We start from the raw sequence: 17,156 nt of genomic DNA on the forward strand, positions 1-17,156 counted from the left end.
TTAAACACCATCTGGGGATGGGAGATAACTGGTTCTTAAATCAGTTAAGAGTATCAAATAAATTTGGTTTTGCTTCAGAAACAAGGATTCTTACTACAGTAATATACTGGAGAGGACATTTTTTTGTATTTTAATATTATGAGATTAAACCAATAGTATACATTACAGAGAGGAACAGAACCATTCATGAGAGATTTTTCACTTTTTTTCTTTTTTTTCCTTTTTCTTTTTTTTTTTTTTTTTTTTTAATTTGCAAAAGAGTAACTTTATTTCTTTTGAAAACAAAGCTACTGGAATTAATGACATGCGATAATATGCCCTGATACTATACCAGCTAAGCTTGAAAAAAAAGTTCATGCTTCACAATTGAAATATGCTGTGACTCTCAAATACATTCTCTGGTAATTAATAATACAATACAGAGGTCATTCATAAAATCAGTTCAGGTAGGGAACCTGGTTTATAAATGAAGCTCTTTTCAAATATTGAGAACACTGACAACACACAGGGTTAGCTCCAGGTCAGCACATTTCTTTCTGTGCTCCACCCCTCTTTTCTTAAACAATGGGTGCTTAGCCTGCAAATACCATGGAAAGGCAAAGTCTAGAAGTTACAGGTTAGTTTGTAAAAATATTAAATACAATCCAAGACAAACAGTATTACTGACAACTTAACATCAGGTGCTCTCTAAAGGAAAAAAAAATAAATATCCTGAAATGCAAAAGAGATCTTTTCAGCATTTGATATCAAGGCATTTGCACATTTGTCAGGAGGTGACATTAAAAGTGAACTTTGCAGCTTATTTTGCAGTTGGACTTGAAATCAAAAAGCTTTCCTTCTAGCCTGCTCACCTGTAAACCGTAACATATGTTTTCTTAATAGCTTGCTTTTTTCCCTGGAAATAATTTTCTCATTTAGAAAGTACAAGTCAAAGTATTGTTTCCACACTTGAATAAAGAGAGCTGACAACTACAATAGAAACAGTAAAAATGATCTTCATAAAAATGTTCATCAAAATTCTCTGACATAGCAAAACATTCATTTGTAAAGTAAAGTCTAATACTGCAAGCCATTCACTCAAAGGCGACCTTGGGCACATGAATCCTTGCCAGCATTGCAATGGGAATTACTTCTGTATTTCTTGTCATTATAGGGTACAAACTCTAATATATTAAAGTTTCCTATCAAAGAGTCCAATTATTGCACTTTATAAAAGTTCTAGTAATATCAGGCTTTTGTCCTACTTTTCTATGAACACTGATGCCCTGCAAAAAAAATTTGGGGGACCAAGTAATTTCTGATGAGTAAGATGGAATACTTGAATCAGCCGAAAATATGGAATCAAAAAGGGAAAAGTTTAGGAAAGGAAGAGATGTAACCTTTGGAAACAGGTTTTGGTTCAGAGCAGCAGACAGATGTGTCATTCGGGTATGGACACACGTTCTCTTTGCTAGGAAGAGTGGGCAAATGAATGTTACATTTATGTACCACAATACAACTTGAGGGCTTTGCAGAGAAACCCAAAGAACCACTAAGTTCTTCTGCTGACCCTACAAGCCTGATGGGAAAAGCTCAATGACAGCCATATTTGAGTGGGGCTTTCTCTGTGAGCGCGAATACATTTGCATTTGTGTCAGCAACAGACACAGCAAACAAAAATAGCTATTTCAGGATGGCAAAACAGGTACAGTAGACTGAGAGGCCTCTAAAAAAGGAAAATACAGCAGTTTTGGCCCTGCTTTTAACCAGCTGTATCAATAGGGAAAAAAAAGAGGAGATTTTTGTGCCAGCTATCTAGAAAAAGATGCTGCTTGAACCAAAGTGATTCACAACTCTATATGAGGCTTCCAGGCCAGCAAATCACGGTTAAAGTCACTTTGTTCCTCTGCTCCTTCAGCATGGGAACGAGCGCAGAATGACTCATTCCAACTGTGGAGAGTCCGTTTACAGCAACAATCATATCACCACACCTAGAAAACACAAGAAGAAAAGAGAACACATTATGAGTCCTACTCTGCAGTAATTAACACACACCAACAAACAGCACTTCACTGCTGTGGTGGTACGTTTGCATCAGGGTGGAAAGTGCAACTAAAGTTCCCAAAGCAGTTCAATTTGAAGTCTGTCCTACTACTGAAAGATGCCCCTGCTCATTTGCAGGAGTGTTGGACTAGATAACTTTTAAAAGGTCCCTTCCAACTATTCTAGGATTAATCCAAAACTCATTTGGGAAATTCCCAAATTACTTCAATTCTAATACCAAGATAGTTCTGCATTAAGAGCTGACCTGCACAGAAACATGAGAAAAGACATTTGGAAAGACCTAATGGAGTCAAGAAAAGATGAGATAGCATGTGCATGACAGAAGCATTTCTGTTTGTTTGTGTGGATTATAACACATTTACACCAAACATGCCTTCACTGTAGGAGGTGTAAGTAAAGATACTTATGGTTACCAACCAACCACATTCCAACTAAGAACCTTGTTTTCAGTGGCTTATAATTTTGTCAAATATAACCATGTGGTTTGAAATCTCCCTCAGCAGATGGTTCAATTGCAGCATCTCTGCATTTTGAAATGGGTAACAGAAATTTGTGAGGGTGCCATTTGCTGGCCAAGGAAATGCACCTTGAAGTGGGTAAGTTCTGGTTTTTAAAAACCTCAAGAGTCTTAAAAAATGCACCTAATTTCTTTCTGTATTGAGCAGGCTCCTTCTCTAAACACTTCTGTTTTGCAACTTCAGTGTGTGACATTCCCCAGAGTAGTCAAATGTGATTTGGAGATGAAACAGGACTTTTCCTGAAACTGATCCATTCAAGTATTGATGGCACCAAAATGGGTGGCAAAAAGATGCTCTCCTGAGCTTTCCCATGTCTTTTCCCTGAGCAGAGGAAGAGGAAGCAGAGTTACCAACACCATTCAAATGTGCACTCAAAACTCCTTCTCTGCCTGAACCAAGGAACCCCATCACCCAAACCAAAGTGCTACAGTTCACTGAATGACATCTCTCTCCCACAGCCTTTCTGAGGAAGTCATTCTATAAAATCACTCCAGACAGATCATGTAAGCAGAAAACTGTTCTAAACTATTGAACTGTAAAGTTACTTACTCCCTTTCTCTCCAGCCTAAAATTTAGATAATTTAAACAAAACAGAACAGCTTTAGAAGAGACCTGCCCCACAATAACTCAAGATGCAGGTTCTAAGGGGCTCTCTCTTGTTGATGGCCGTTTTTAAGTCCGTATTTTCAGTGGAACAGTACATTTGAAAAGAGAGTACTATATCACATTATCACACAAGAGAATATTTTCCATAGATTACAAGAAGGTAAATGTGACCATGATAATTCTTCCACTCTTCTTAGGAATTATGTTTGAATTTCCATTTATGTGAAGACTTCTAATTATTAAATCCCCAATCTGAAATTATTTGAGTTGAATTGAGATATTTAATTTAATCCAAACTGTTCCACAGTTGGAAAAAAAAAGTAATTTTGTGTTCAGCCAAGTTATTTTTTCATTTATTTAGTCACTGAACTGAAAAATCAATTACTGTCAAGGCTCTAGGCATAAGTACATTCTTTTCTTAAGTCACTTTGTAAGAAAATCTGCATGTAAAAATCATGCCACAAAACTTCAAGTTGCATATTCTTGACTGCCACCTTCACAAAAAATCAAGTTTATGAACAAGAGAACCCTTAATGGGAATTTTAAGTCCTAGTTCTGAACTAATCCTACATGAGGCTAAGATGTGTATCTGGATATTAAACCTGGGGGTTGCATCCAAATGTAATGAGTAAGTTTAATCTTTATGGTCAGAAGGCACCCCAGGAGGTCAATAGCCCAACTTTTACTGCAAGCAAGGTTAGTTGTGAGTTCTGACCAGGACTCTTAGGGCTTTACCCAGCAGTCTCAGAAACCTCCAAGGGCAGAGACTATGCAACTTATGCCACTGCCTGACCACATTCATGGGGAAACAGTATCTCCTCATAACCAGTCTCAAGCTCTTTTGTTCAATTTGTTCCTGTTGTCACTCATCCTCTCACCCTGCACCACTGAAAAGCCTGGGCTCTGTCTCCTTCCTAATCTCCAGATAAGTACTTGAAGGGGCTGCTGGCTGCCCCTGAAGCCTTCTCCTTGTGGGGCAAGTGATCCAGCTCCACCATCTCAGGGGCTTCTGGTGAACTTGTTCCATTTATCAGTGACTTACCTGCCAACTAACGACAGGGTAATGCCATGGGGACTTGGTCCCTTAACAATCTTTTCAGAAAGCTTTATCATCTACTTTCTTGCCTTTCTATTAAAGCAGCAGCACCCATCTTCAGTACCAGTTTCCAGCAGTGGCTTTAGAAGGCTATGTGAAAGCATAAAGTGGTTTTGCCTACTCTGCAGACATTCTAGCTTTTAGCTGTTCTGTAGGAAGACAAAAACTACCTAGTTCTGCACATATACAGTGCACATTGTCTCTTGGCCTAAAGGGGAGTTCAAGAGGGACACAGCAGGTGACATCAGCAGCACAGCTGGGGAGGAGCACAGGAGATGCCATCACCTCTGAGATGCCCCTTCCCCAGCACAAACACCCTGTGTTACTTCCCTGCATCCTACTCACGAGGGAGGCAAAGCACTACAGGGCTGCATGATCCAGCAGCACAAGATGCTACACTGCATTTCCTTAAGCAATTAGTTGCACATAACTATTTAAAAGTGGTTCATTATTGTTGCCGTTATTACTATTATTATTTCACCCATTGTTACTTTGGCTTACTTTAATCTTCCATCAAAGTAGGCAGGAGTTCCAAGAACAATTGTTTTAATGAAGAAAGGCTGGTTTGTGTGGTTCTCCTCGTAGCCACCGACAATGCTGAAGCCCCAGCTCCCTAAATTGCTCCGCCGCAGCACCACGTCATGGCAGCTATGCAGGCAGCTGTGGAATGGAAGCACAGGGTAACAAGAGAAAAAGCCATGTATGGTTCTACAGCAGGCACAACATCTGCTATCTCATCATTACCACTAAGTGTGCTAAGTGTGGAAGAGAAGGGGAGGGACAGTGATTAGACCTCTGTTCCCAGAGTAATTTTGTAATATTCAAACCAATTACCAAAACACCCCCACAGTCTTGAGACAGAAAAGTGTTTTAAAAGAAGTAATGCAGTGCTAGAATAATTACTTAAACACAGTTAACTCTGCAAACTGACTGCAATAGAACTGCATTTTAGGGATTTCACAGGTGGCAACAATGTGGGTGGAAAATCAATACCTGATGTGTTCAGTTTGCAAGTCAGAAATGCAGAGCATTTGTCTTCCACCCCAAGCCAGTTTAAGCCTTTTCTGCTTTAAGTAAAAATTAAAAAAACATGCACAATCTTCATTACCTCTGTACTGATTCGTTATCAGTAATGAAAATATAAATGACTAACCATTTTATTACACAGAATGTAAATAATTCAGATCACACTTCACTAACTGTATTGCTATATATTATCAGCTCTAGTGAAAATTAAGTCTTGCCAGCAAAGTTGGCAATGACTGCAATTTAAAGAACAGACATAGAAATTAACTTTTCTGAAAAAAGATACCAAATTCTTTACTGTTGTTTGACACTGCTTTAAAGCACAATGCATAACATAGTGTTAGAAGCCATGCATGGGCATATGTAGCTATTTACCAAAAAGAGCCATTTATTGAGACTACTCATTAATACCTTAATAGAAAATAAATTAATTGACAGTTAAACTCAGAAAAAGAAAAACCTCTGGAGGGCCAATACATGGTTGGTTATCTTCAGCTGTATTCTGCTTCTAGTCTGTCTGGTTCGTGTTGTGGTTTTACAGTTTTAAGTACACACCTGCTAAATCCATCACAGGGAAAGGAATTAACCTGCATGCCCTGACTGAAGTTAACAACTCTACTAGCTGCAGAAGGAGCTCTTCTTGATAACATGTGATGCCAGAATGAGATTACAGCTGCAGCCTCAAGAGAGTGAGGAGTACAAATGAAGTGATGTCGAGCAGCTTGCAGAGTAGTTAAGGGGAAAGAGCTTGCTGCAAACATCTAAGAGTTTTTGTGTTTGGCAGAGATGGTAGTGGATTCTTGGAAAAAAACCACGTGAGCCTATAGTTACATGGCTACAGTCTTGGCACAGGACATGTCAAGAGTCTGTCAGAATAGACAAAATCTGATGCAACATTCTGAAGTTAAGTATTTGGCCGCATAAACTCAGGTAGCAGTAAAGAGACAGATGGATATATACTTTGTGGTTTTATTAGTAATTGCCCTGGTTTTAGATACTCTATAGAAAGTTACATTACAATAAAACAGTAAAAAAGATTAATTGTGTCTGAACAGAAGATTCCACATGGGTAGTTACTATCGTTTGTGAAGGGATAAATCCACTCTATTCATCTTCGAGTTTCCTAAGGAAACACTGCTGTTCACAGCCCACTTCATAAGCACACTGCCAACTGAATACAGCCGAGATGGCCAGGCAGAAACAAGGGCAGATGTGCTGCAACTAAGCAGATCTCTGCCTCTTTATGTCTCTTGCAAGACTTAGCTCGAAACACCTAAGTAAGTACTTAATCAATTAATTCTGTACCTTGGAAGTCCCAGCCACATGACCCATGACGGTGACCAGCTGGCATCGTATTCATTTTCACTGATGGTACTCAATTGCTCGTCATTAGCCTGGGGCTGCTCTTCTACAATCTGGACTTCCAGGGCTTTCAGGGCAACTACTGAAGAGGCAGCACTAGCCTTCAGCATGGCCACGGCCTCGCTGTGACTCAGGTTGGTTAGATCAATGCCGTTGATGTTCAGCAGCACATCACCTGTTCAAAGGCACAAGGGAGAGCACATCAATCTGACAGTCCTGCCCACCCAAAGCACCTCCCGTGTCAGGGTTCCCTTCCATACTGGAGTCTTTGGACCTGAAACAGTCTGAACTAACAGACTAATAGCTCTGAAGCCTTTATATTGTCTGTGTGAAACTTTCATGTATTGAGCTTGTATCAAGTTGGATCAGTGTCATTTATTTCCACATAACACATACTGTGACTCCTATGTACACTGCCCTGAAAATCTGAAGTAGAAATTACTTAAGTACCTCACCAGCTCAGCTGCAACTGCTACTGCAGATGCCATGACACAACTGTTTCCAGGTGTGGACCTTGGGTTCACCCTAACTTTAAAAGTGAAGGAAGAATGATGGCAGGAACAATGCAGGCAACTCAAAGTAACCAATAACTGTAGACAGGTGAGGTCCCACAGAGTGCTTTAATTAATTTAATTTTAACAACTTGTTACTTGGGAGAAGAAAATGGAATTCAAGAACTACTGGAAACTTTGGTACAAAACTCAGTTAAATTCAAAGAAAGAAACGGAACATCCCTACAAAGATAATCTGGAAAGAGTCAATGCCAGAAAAAGATTTCCACAATTTTAGTTTTATGTTTTTTAAAAGCCTCAGGATGAAAACAAGAACATTATTAACTATCCAGTGGCAGACTCCTTTTTCACATGTCGCCCCAATGAAAGCCAGAAAAACCAGATCAAAAGTGCAAACACCTGGGTCACATTTAGTATGAGACTGAGTTTTTAAAAGGTTTTTCCTCCCAGTAGCTTCAGTGGCTACTTTAATGTTACACAATGAAAGAACAATAGTGATTCTTCTATCGAGTGTGTTTTTCATAGTAGTACAGAAAAAGAAAGTGTACCTGCTGGTGCGTGGGTGTAAATCTCCCTTTCTCAGAAGTATAGAAGGATGCTCCCACACTGTTCTTTTAAATGTACAATCTGTGAAGATTTTCCTAAATTCTTTCCTGAAACATTCTGTAATTCTGTGAACTGTGAATTGCAGAGATCCCATAGGCAGTCTGATTCACATATGACATAATATGTTCTAATCATCAAATGCTTTGTTATCAGTTATGCAGGACTGCCTTCACCTATGCTGAGCCTAACCTCCACCTCCTCATGCCATTTTACAAAGCCAAGGGACAAGAACAGGTGCTGCAGCACCCCTTAAAACCAGCAAACTTATGCTGTCCCAGAGGATAAGAAAGCTTTTGGGAACCACAATTAACACTGATGTAGCTTTTGGGGCAAATTTTGTGTGGGTGAGCTGTGGCCTGTCATCAGAGCTTTTCTGCTGTTGAGATATTATACCAGGGAGTAGAGATCCCTTGGACAGAGATGTGGTACAACCCACTAAATTTAACACAAAAACAGGATGTGTCTGCATCACAGTAGACCCTCAGCTCAGGGGATTATCACGAGCTTTAAAGAATTCAACCATACATTTCCTGATCTTATCCACTTCCCCTGCTATCATGCTGTAAACATCCCCTTCCCACAGAAGGTGAAAGTGCAACACTAAATACTGTATTTCCATTATTGAATCATGAAGAAAATCATCCATAACCATCCTCCTACATCTGTGGGAAGACTTTTTGACACCACTTGACTCCAGAGAATGTAGAGATCAAAAAGCAACCAGAGGTAGCCGTGCCACCAGGGAAGCCAAACCCCACCTCGTTTAATCCTGCCGTCTCTTGCCAAACACCCGTGAGGCTGCACACTTGTCACAAAGATGGGCAGTTCGCCACTTTTGCTGCCTCTGCCTCCTGCCACTGTCATTCCCAGAGATTCATGTGGCTCTTTTTTCACAGTAATGTGCTTTTCTTGGCATGTAACACACTGGGAGAGATCCTGTTTAATAAGGATAAATAACATTGTTAAAACTAAGGAAAAAAACCAAGCAAACCAAAACCGAAAACCAGAACAAAACAACTAAATACACCCCAAAGCCACATTTTGGCACATTAATGGAATGGTTTAGAAGGACTAAATAGCAGAAACCAGCTTTGGTTGGATTTCTTCTTAGTCAGATCCCTGCCCCCTCCAAAAAAACCCACAAATCACCAACAAAAACCCCATGGACATAGATACTTAAACATAGAAATACATAGAATAGAATATATAATAAAGGCCCATTTTGAAATCTCACTCTAGTTTTTTTTAACATCCTACACTGGAAGAGGCCAAATTTTAGGACTGCACTACAAAACCCTATGGCCAAAATGTCTGGAGAGAAACCAGATACAAATCTTTTGATCTCTTGGTGAACATCAGCATTATTTCATTTGTCAGCAGAATATGCCCCAGAACTACAAAGAAGTCCTAAGAAATGAAAACATGTTTTCTTGATGACATTAAGAGACCCTTTAAAGCTCTTATGAATCCTGTTCTCTTTTTCAGCTGGTACGTAGAACCTTCCAAAGCAACAACTAAGGCCAATTGATGTTAATGGCTTGTAATGGGTACCTTGGGCAGCCTCCCTAATGATTATAATGAAGACTCAAGCTTGACTCAAGTTCTGCCCCATAAAAAGAGATCTAAATCTAAATCAAAGTAAATCTTATTTGCCAAAGCCTTTCCCTCAGGCTATTAAGTAAAAGATTCAAACCACTGCACATACACCTTAAATAAACAGAATACTTGCAAGGAATCCAAAATAATGAAAGAAATAACATGGGATATTCTTCAAAGTGTTTATATGTATATACTCTCCCACCTGCTCTTGAAAAATGACATAATTGTCTTCTTTGACCTCCAATGCCATGTTGCTCTTTCTGACTGGCTCTTGCTGACTGTGTGGGTATGACCCAGTGCTGTGGCCTGTAGCCACAGCCATGGCATTCAGGAGCTTCACCTTTGTCCCTTAGGAGGAAAACAACCTTTCTAGATCCAATCATTTGCTCTTTTCTGAAGTGATCCCCGCTTTTAAAAGAAAATACTATCAACACATGTAAGTTATCCCAACAGAAGTATATTTCGCTAAATAGCAAAGCAAGTAGAGTAGACAGGTGGAAAGATGGATTTATTGACATGGTCAATATAATTATTTCACAGAAGTCAACTTCTTAAGAGTGAGAAGTTGTATTTTTCTAATTACAAGAACATCTCAAATACAGGCTCTATTTTTGCAGGTCTTCCAAATAATTTGATACTAGTTTCAGGAAAGTCTCTTTCATTTTGCCTTTCTCTCTGCTTGAGACCCTGCAGTACTCAGCAGTCTTGCAGCCAGGACTGTTGACTCACGAAGGAGATGACACATCCCTCCAACATGCTCTTTATATGCTGGATGGTGGGCACCACACAACCAGCACAGCAGCAACAAAAACTGTAACTAACAGTCTTGAATGACAGCCCTTCCATGCAGGTGGACCAGCCACTGTTTTAGACAAGGTCTAACAACTATAGCTGTAGGAGCTCACAGAACTTGCTTCTTTCACTGTAGTCAGAAAATCCAAGAACATAAACAGAAAACCTGCTGTGTATCTTTTGTTCCTATTTGTGATGCAGGACTTGAACACTTGCAAGTCGTCACCATTTTTTATTAATTAGATTAAAAAACATATATAATCCTTTCTTCTTGCTACACACACCACCACATGAATAAACCAGTATTTTTCCCTTTCAGAAGGAGAAGCACCAACCTTATGTGAGTTAGGTCTGCTGTGAAACAGCTGCTGGGACTGGTGTTGGTGTGAGTTGCTGTTGTGAGTCCCGGTGTCACGGATAATGCTGACTGTCTGTGACTTCAGGGGTCTAGAGATGATCAAGTTCACTCTCTCCCCGCTTGCCTGTTTAATACATTAGGTCATCAGACACCATCAAGTTTAACAGGATATTGATTATTAGAAAGGGAGGAAAACATAAGACAGAATGTGAAACAAGACTACAGAAGACCTTGCTTTCCAGTTCCTTTTTAGAGTGCACACTCCCTTACCTGCTTCTTTTTGCAATTCCCCGCAGAATGGAGGGGAAATTAACATTCCTCCTTCAGCTCTCCTGTTACCTTTACATCAGCTAAAAGTCCTTTGTCAAAAGGACCATTTCTCACTTTGTGTTACAAAGCTTCAAATGTTAAAATTCACCTCATTCCATTTGCAGCCTCTGTGAACTCCAGGAACATACAGCAATAAAGGGAAGAAATATCTATGTGATAGCTCCAAGATCTGCAGCTTTTGATCTAAAGCTCTGAACACCTCTGGAACTTCCCAAAGGTGCTTGCAAGAAAGATGCTACACATGAGCAAACCATCATACTCTGGATTTTTGGGGAATACTGGGAGACTCAGTTTCAGATGTTAATAAAACATCAACTCTTTTTATTGCTGTAAAGCCACACCTCAAAAGTTACCCAATGCTAAATTCCAATCATTGTATACAAAAATTGGGAATTACAATTCCCAAAGCAATTGGGAAATTACAATTCCCAAGATTGTTGTTATCTTCATTTCACTGCAAGGAAAACTCTTGAAATTATTTCCTGAAACAAGTATTTACTTGTCATTTGTATCAGAGTTCTCTACGGGATGCTTTAAAGATGACTGCACTAGTCTGCAGGAACAGAATATAGAATATACCACTGGAATATTCCAACTTTCCTAAAAAAAGCCATTTTCACCAACACCCCATCAGCAGGAAGTAGCAAAGTGCTACATCTGTTTCCTTACAGACTGGGGGAAAGGCATGGAGTAAAGGTTTTCCTGTAGGGACACAGAAGGGTCATATGTCACGGTGCAACAAGCTTTGGGTAATATTTGTGTCCAGAACATAACCAGACATTGGAAATAGCCCTTTTCTGAACACTCAGAAAATGAGTTGTGCCATGCACAACTTATGGAGACCTCTGTTTGACTTCCCAGCTGTTACCTGTTGACTCCAACATCTGACAAATTACTTTCCTGTGTTAACTCAATTCCATGCACAGGCAAATCAATAAAAAACAAAGCCCATTTCTATAGAGCTTACTAAGAGATTAAAATACAATACATACATAAATAGAATAATAATAATCCTCTTTTTTTTCTTCTTCCCTGCTAAACAATAGGCTACAATAGACTACTCTTCTTGCTTACATGAGCTGTCTTCTAACCTTCAGGCTGCATTCCAGGGAAGACTAATGCATTTTTCAATTTTGAGGAGGTGAAGTTCATCTGGTAGGTGCCAAAACCGATCCTATTCTTCACTATTTTTTTCAGAACATAAATCACTGTAAATTACATCGACACAGACCTTTAGGCCTCACACAAGCTGTTGTGTCTGGGAGCGGACTCTAGAAATAAAGCCGAGCTAAGGGCTCAGGTAGGGAAAGCAAATCACCTGTATAACCTGAGCAGCGAGCTCCGGCGTGCCGTGCTTGAGGTCGTGCCCGTTAATGGCCAGCACGCGGTCGTTACTGCAGAGCCTGCCGTCCTGGGCAGCCAAGCCCCCTTCCAAGAGGTCGAGGATGAAAACCCCCGGCTCGTCTGTTCTGCGCACGAGCTTGATGCCGAGCTGCTCGCTGGAGTCGCGCTTGTGCAGGGTCACCTGGAAGCTGTCCTCGCGCCCGGAGCCCGGCGCCTCCGCGTGCGTGTGCGTGCGGCTGCCAAAGCGCCGCTCCCGCAGCACCGTCAGGTGCAGCACCGAGCATGGCTGGGACAGCACGGCTCGGGCATGGTTGTGGGACACGTTGCTTATGTCAAAGCTATTGACCTGCAAAACAGCAGCAAAAAAAGTCACAACCGTGTTTTCAGATGTTTGGTTAAGTCCTTTCCAAAGTAAATTCACACACTGCAAAACTAGCTTTGGAGCAAACCTACATGAATGACCTTACTACGCTGTCCCTCTTGTTGTTTCATTCTTTCTTGGAGACTCTTATTGGATGTTCAATCTACAAACTTGTTTTTATGTTGGAAAGGATCCTCAACACCATCAAGTCCAAGTGTTAACCCAGCACTGCCAACTCCACCACTAAACCATGTCTCCAATTTCTACATCTACATGTCACTTAAACAGCTCCAGAGATGGTGACTCCACCCTGGGCAGCCTATTCCAGTGCTTGACAACCCTTTAGGGGAAGACATTTCTCCTAATATCCAATCTAAGCTTCTCCTAGCACTATTTCAGGTCTTTTCTCACAAAGGTGACAACATGTCCCCAAAAGTGAACACCCTCTGCCATCACAGGCCAAGGTTTTTGTCCTCTTGGTCTCCTATATTTGTCTTAGATCTTTACACTGCTTTTTGTCCTGGAGAACATGGTATGTACTTTCAGTGTCAAGCACAGCATCACTTAAAACTGCAAAATAATAGCTACAAAAAGAATGCATCCAAATCTCTGAAGCAAGATTGTGACTTACAATATACAGTACTTTCATTATGTGAAAAAACATTTTAAAAAAACTGAAGTCAAGAATAATGAAATTAGTTCATTAAAATAGTAGAAAAAAGGCAGTTGTACTCAGTCTTAGCATGAACTTAGACTTTCCACAGATTTCAACTAGGCCAGAGTTTCAGACTTATAACCTGTATCACCCAAAATTCGTTTGTAAATGAAAAACAGATTAAACTTTCTCTACCTAGAACTAAGAATTGTGTTTGCTATATGGCCCACTGATCCAAAGACCAGTAATCTTCAGTCATTTCTTGCACTGTAAAAATAAGAACTGACAGTACAATGAGATTTGGCAGAAAAGAGGACTATGACAAAAATTAAGCACAAAAGCTGTTCCTTGTTTTGTAAGAAGGGATTCAAAGTTAACGTTAGAATTTCGTCCTTAGGCTTGGAGGAGAAACCCCTGCCCCACAATTTCAGCAGATAGAAACTAACACCAAATGGTCTACACTGATTGATGTGCCTTACCTATGCCTTTTAATATTCCCCATTGCAACCTAAGTAAGTAAAACCAAACATGCAGCTTCTCACCATCTAACAGTAATATTAAAGTTATAAAAATAAACAAAGTAATCTATGTACAACAGCTGCATGTTTACATCACACATCTGAGCTGAGGGGCTCCCAGAAGTCTGAGCCAAACCATTTGGCTGTGGTGGTTTCCAATGGTGAAGGAGGACTGCACCCTCCCTGAGACACCTCCAGCCCAAAACCCAGCACAAAGTCACAGCTGCTGGCAGCACCATGGGCTCAGACAGAACCATGGTGGTGTCATGCTCTGCTACTGCCTCAAGACAAGTTGTAACCTTGGGCAGGGGGAAAAGAGGCACAGTTAGGAGGAAGAATATTTAGAGCTGCCTCCTGCAAAAACCACTAAGGCCCATCCATCAGAGCCTTTAAATTAAATTAATTTTTATTTTTAACTGTAGATGGCTAAAGTAAATACATAAAATATGGGAGTACTCAAAGGGCACAGAAGAATATATGCAATAAAATGTAATTCTTCTTTCTATAAGGCAGTTTAAAATTTCAGAATAAAACAGCCTTAGCACTTCTTGGGCTAAGAGATTCACATTAGAACCTGCTTCACATGAATTACAGTCACAGTCCAGCACAAAAAAGAGACAATTTGTAAAGCACTTTGAAAATGTTAGGCACCTATCTGTACCTTGCAGACAACACAGGCTTTTATGTAGCTGTTACTAAATGCTGTTCCCACAGCTCTTAAAAGGGTAATACTTCTTGTTTGACTGGGCAAGAAAATGCTGAGTTTCATCTCACAGTTCCTTCTGGCTCTTTCTTTTAGACCTTTCCAGCTCATAAAAGCCCTGGACAACATTTTCAGAAATAATCAACCAAAGTGTGCATGCTGAGCTGCACCCAAGTGCACCTAATTACAGATGGCAGAGATTGAACCTGATCATTTTAATAAAACAGTTCAGCACCTGCACAGGTAAATTTGAAGAAATAAAGATATTCTATCTCCCAAAAAAATTTAGGTTTTACCCTCTGTACCTCTCCCTTGGCATAAGAGAAGGACTTTCATGGGCACCCACTTAGCATCTGACAACCCCACTGCCAGGCTGTTGATAGGGAAGACTCCTGCAGCTAGTAAATTCCTATTTACAGTCAATTCACTGTCATTTATGGCTTTGGAAACTGTAACTGACACCTGCCCAAACAGCAGGAATTTCCAAAGCTTCACTGGAACTCAAGCTCCCTATTCTGTCAAACAAATAGAGCCCTTAGTATAAAAATAAATGAGGCAGCATTCAATCAGTGTCTGCAATTACTTGTTGAAAAGGCAACATCTTGGAAACCTCTTGGGTTGTTTTCTTGGCCAGCCAGTATGCTTACACTCCAAGAGAGGAAAAAGGCACATTCCTCAAAAGGGACTTTATTTTCTGAAGTACAAGCTAATTCTATTCCAAGAGTAACTAGTTTTTAAGCTTGATTTCAAAACAGTAAAATGAAGAAGGCTAACAACTAGATTTGGACTGATCTTAGGCTGCCAGATCAAAAGCAAACATTCTTACAGAAGTAACTTTGAATAGACGATAATATATTTGTTTCAGGTGGAATGATTAAAAATAGAAGCTGGATAACTGTTCTGTTTATGCAGCACTCAGTTACTGCCATTCTTAAGTGTAGTATAAACAACCCTTTCCCCAATATAAAAACTTAAACCTCTAAATTAATAGAATTTGGTCTTTTTCTACTGCCTGTGACTAATTACTTAAAACCAAAACAAAAATACACACTTGATCAAAATCAACTCACATTTTGTTTATTTTTTTTCTTTAAATACTTCAAGCACTTTGCTTTAAATCCTTCCATTGAAGCCTATCACCGAGTCTTTTATACATACTGAAAGATGGTGGTCAGCTGCCTCAGCTTTTGGAAGGCAAGAGTGAAGCCAGATTAAAATAACAGTTTAGCTGAAGCCAGCCTTACAATTGCTTTTTACATAGGACAAGTTACGCCAACTTGCTAGCCAGAAATAACCTTGGGCTCCTTTGGAATGCATGCATAAAGTTGAAATAAGGACCAAGTCCCACAGCATTTAAAAACAGAAAAATAAACTCGTATTTTAGAAGTTGACAACAGATGCTAGGGAGGAAAGATAATTCCAGGGACTGGTCCGACAAACAACATAAAGCATGATAGCCAAAAGTGCTAGAACAACAGGCTCTGCTTTGAATATTAATTTGCTTTCCAACTGATAATTGCAAAGCTAACATTGACACAACATAGTCTGACAAGGAAAATCTTCCATCTCATTTTAACAACAATTCTGCAAGGAGTGAATAGAAAGTAAGCAGACAGAATATGTAATTAGATTCCATACTTGAAGTATTTGGTCTCCAGCAAGAAGTCTTCCATCTCTGGCAATGATCCCATCTCGATAAACCTCTTGAATGACAATGTTGATCAAAGGTGTTTCATTGCCACCCACTATGCTAATTCCCAATTCAATATAAGGATTGGACCGATGAATTTCAATAGTAGTAATCTCTCCTTCAGGCAAGGTAGGTGGCTGTTGATTTGCTGCCAATTATTTTTAAAAAGAAAGACAATTAATACCTTTTCTACCTCATTCACTTCCAATAAAATAAATCACAAAAAGATAATGTAGACAGGTCACAAAGCAGCAGTTTAACAAAAAACTAAACCAGTGCAAATGGATCAGTTCCACTACCTGTTGAAAGCCCTAGATTGTTAGAAATGAGCTAAGGACTTAGTAGCATGCATGCTTCCTGAAATGGGGTCATTTGGATTGGAATAGGATATTCTGAACCCTTTGGATCCCATCCTTTATAATAAATTTCATATCCTTTATTGGGTCACCTGGGGATTTGTATCTGGTGATGACAACAAAAATGCATTTTAGGGGTTACCCCATGATAACCTCTCTGTCTTGCAATTGCATGAGGAGCTGCTATTGAGTTACTGGGTTAACTGAAGGAGCCCATTTCTGAAGCACGCATGGAGACAACTAAAGAGGAAAAAGGAGACTGCTAGAGGATGGCAAATATAAAGAAGAAAGGGGACAGGACCACCTTCCTCTGTGGTAAGGCTCAGCACTTCCTCTCTAAAATCCCAGATGCTAAAGGTGTTACTGGTCATTCGGTGCAGATGGGTGCAGGGATAACTCAGCTGCCTTTTTGCTTGAGCAGGACAGCACTCCATGTGTGAGAAGGCTGCTGATCCAGTTGGGGGGGGAAAGGGTGAAGAGGGAAAAACAAATTTCATCTTAGAAAACAATTTTTGTAATTTTACAGAAGCTACACTCCTTCCATCTCAGTTGTGAGGCAGTCCCATTAAGAGATGAGCATGAACTACTGTACCGTGACACAATAAATAACCATACAGCACCACACTAGCCGGCACACACACTGAGATATTTCTTTCCTTCCTGTGACTTTATCTCAGTTGT

The 17,156-nt window shown here is 40.0% G+C and overlaps 1 protein-coding gene across 6 annotated transcripts in view; it reads right to left on the reverse strand.

Moving 5' to 3' along the window:
- Positions 1–1,147: 1,147 nt before the first annotated feature.
- LNX2 (ligand of numb-protein X 2) overlaps positions 1,148–17,156 on the reverse strand; it is a 57,368-nt gene continuing 41,359 nt past the window's right edge. For all 6 annotated transcript variants that reach the window (XM_033052748.1, XM_033052753.2, XM_033052751.2 and 3 more), the window contains exons 4-10: positions 16,068–16,267; positions 12,167–12,538; positions 10,496–10,642; positions 8,528–8,705; positions 6,595–6,826; positions 4,765–4,923; positions 1,148–1,970 (exon numbers count right to left, since the gene is read on the reverse strand). In XM_033052748.1, the coding sequence (XP_032908639.1) occupies positions 1,835–1,970; positions 4,765–4,923; positions 6,595–6,826; positions 8,528–8,705; positions 10,496–10,642; positions 12,167–12,538; positions 16,068–16,267 (1,424 nt within the window). In that variant the 3' untranslated portion in view covers positions 1,148–1,834. The remainder of the gene's footprint in view (positions 1,971–4,764; positions 4,924–6,594; positions 6,827–8,527; positions 8,706–10,495; positions 10,643–12,166; positions 12,539–16,067; positions 16,268–17,156) is intronic.

The sequence above is a fragment of the Catharus ustulatus genome, chromosome 2, assembly GCF_009819885.2.
Source record: "Catharus ustulatus isolate bCatUst1 chromosome 2, bCatUst1.pri.v2, whole genome shotgun sequence".
NCBI classification, from domain to species: Eukaryota; Metazoa; Chordata; class Aves; order Passeriformes; family Turdidae; genus Catharus; species Catharus ustulatus.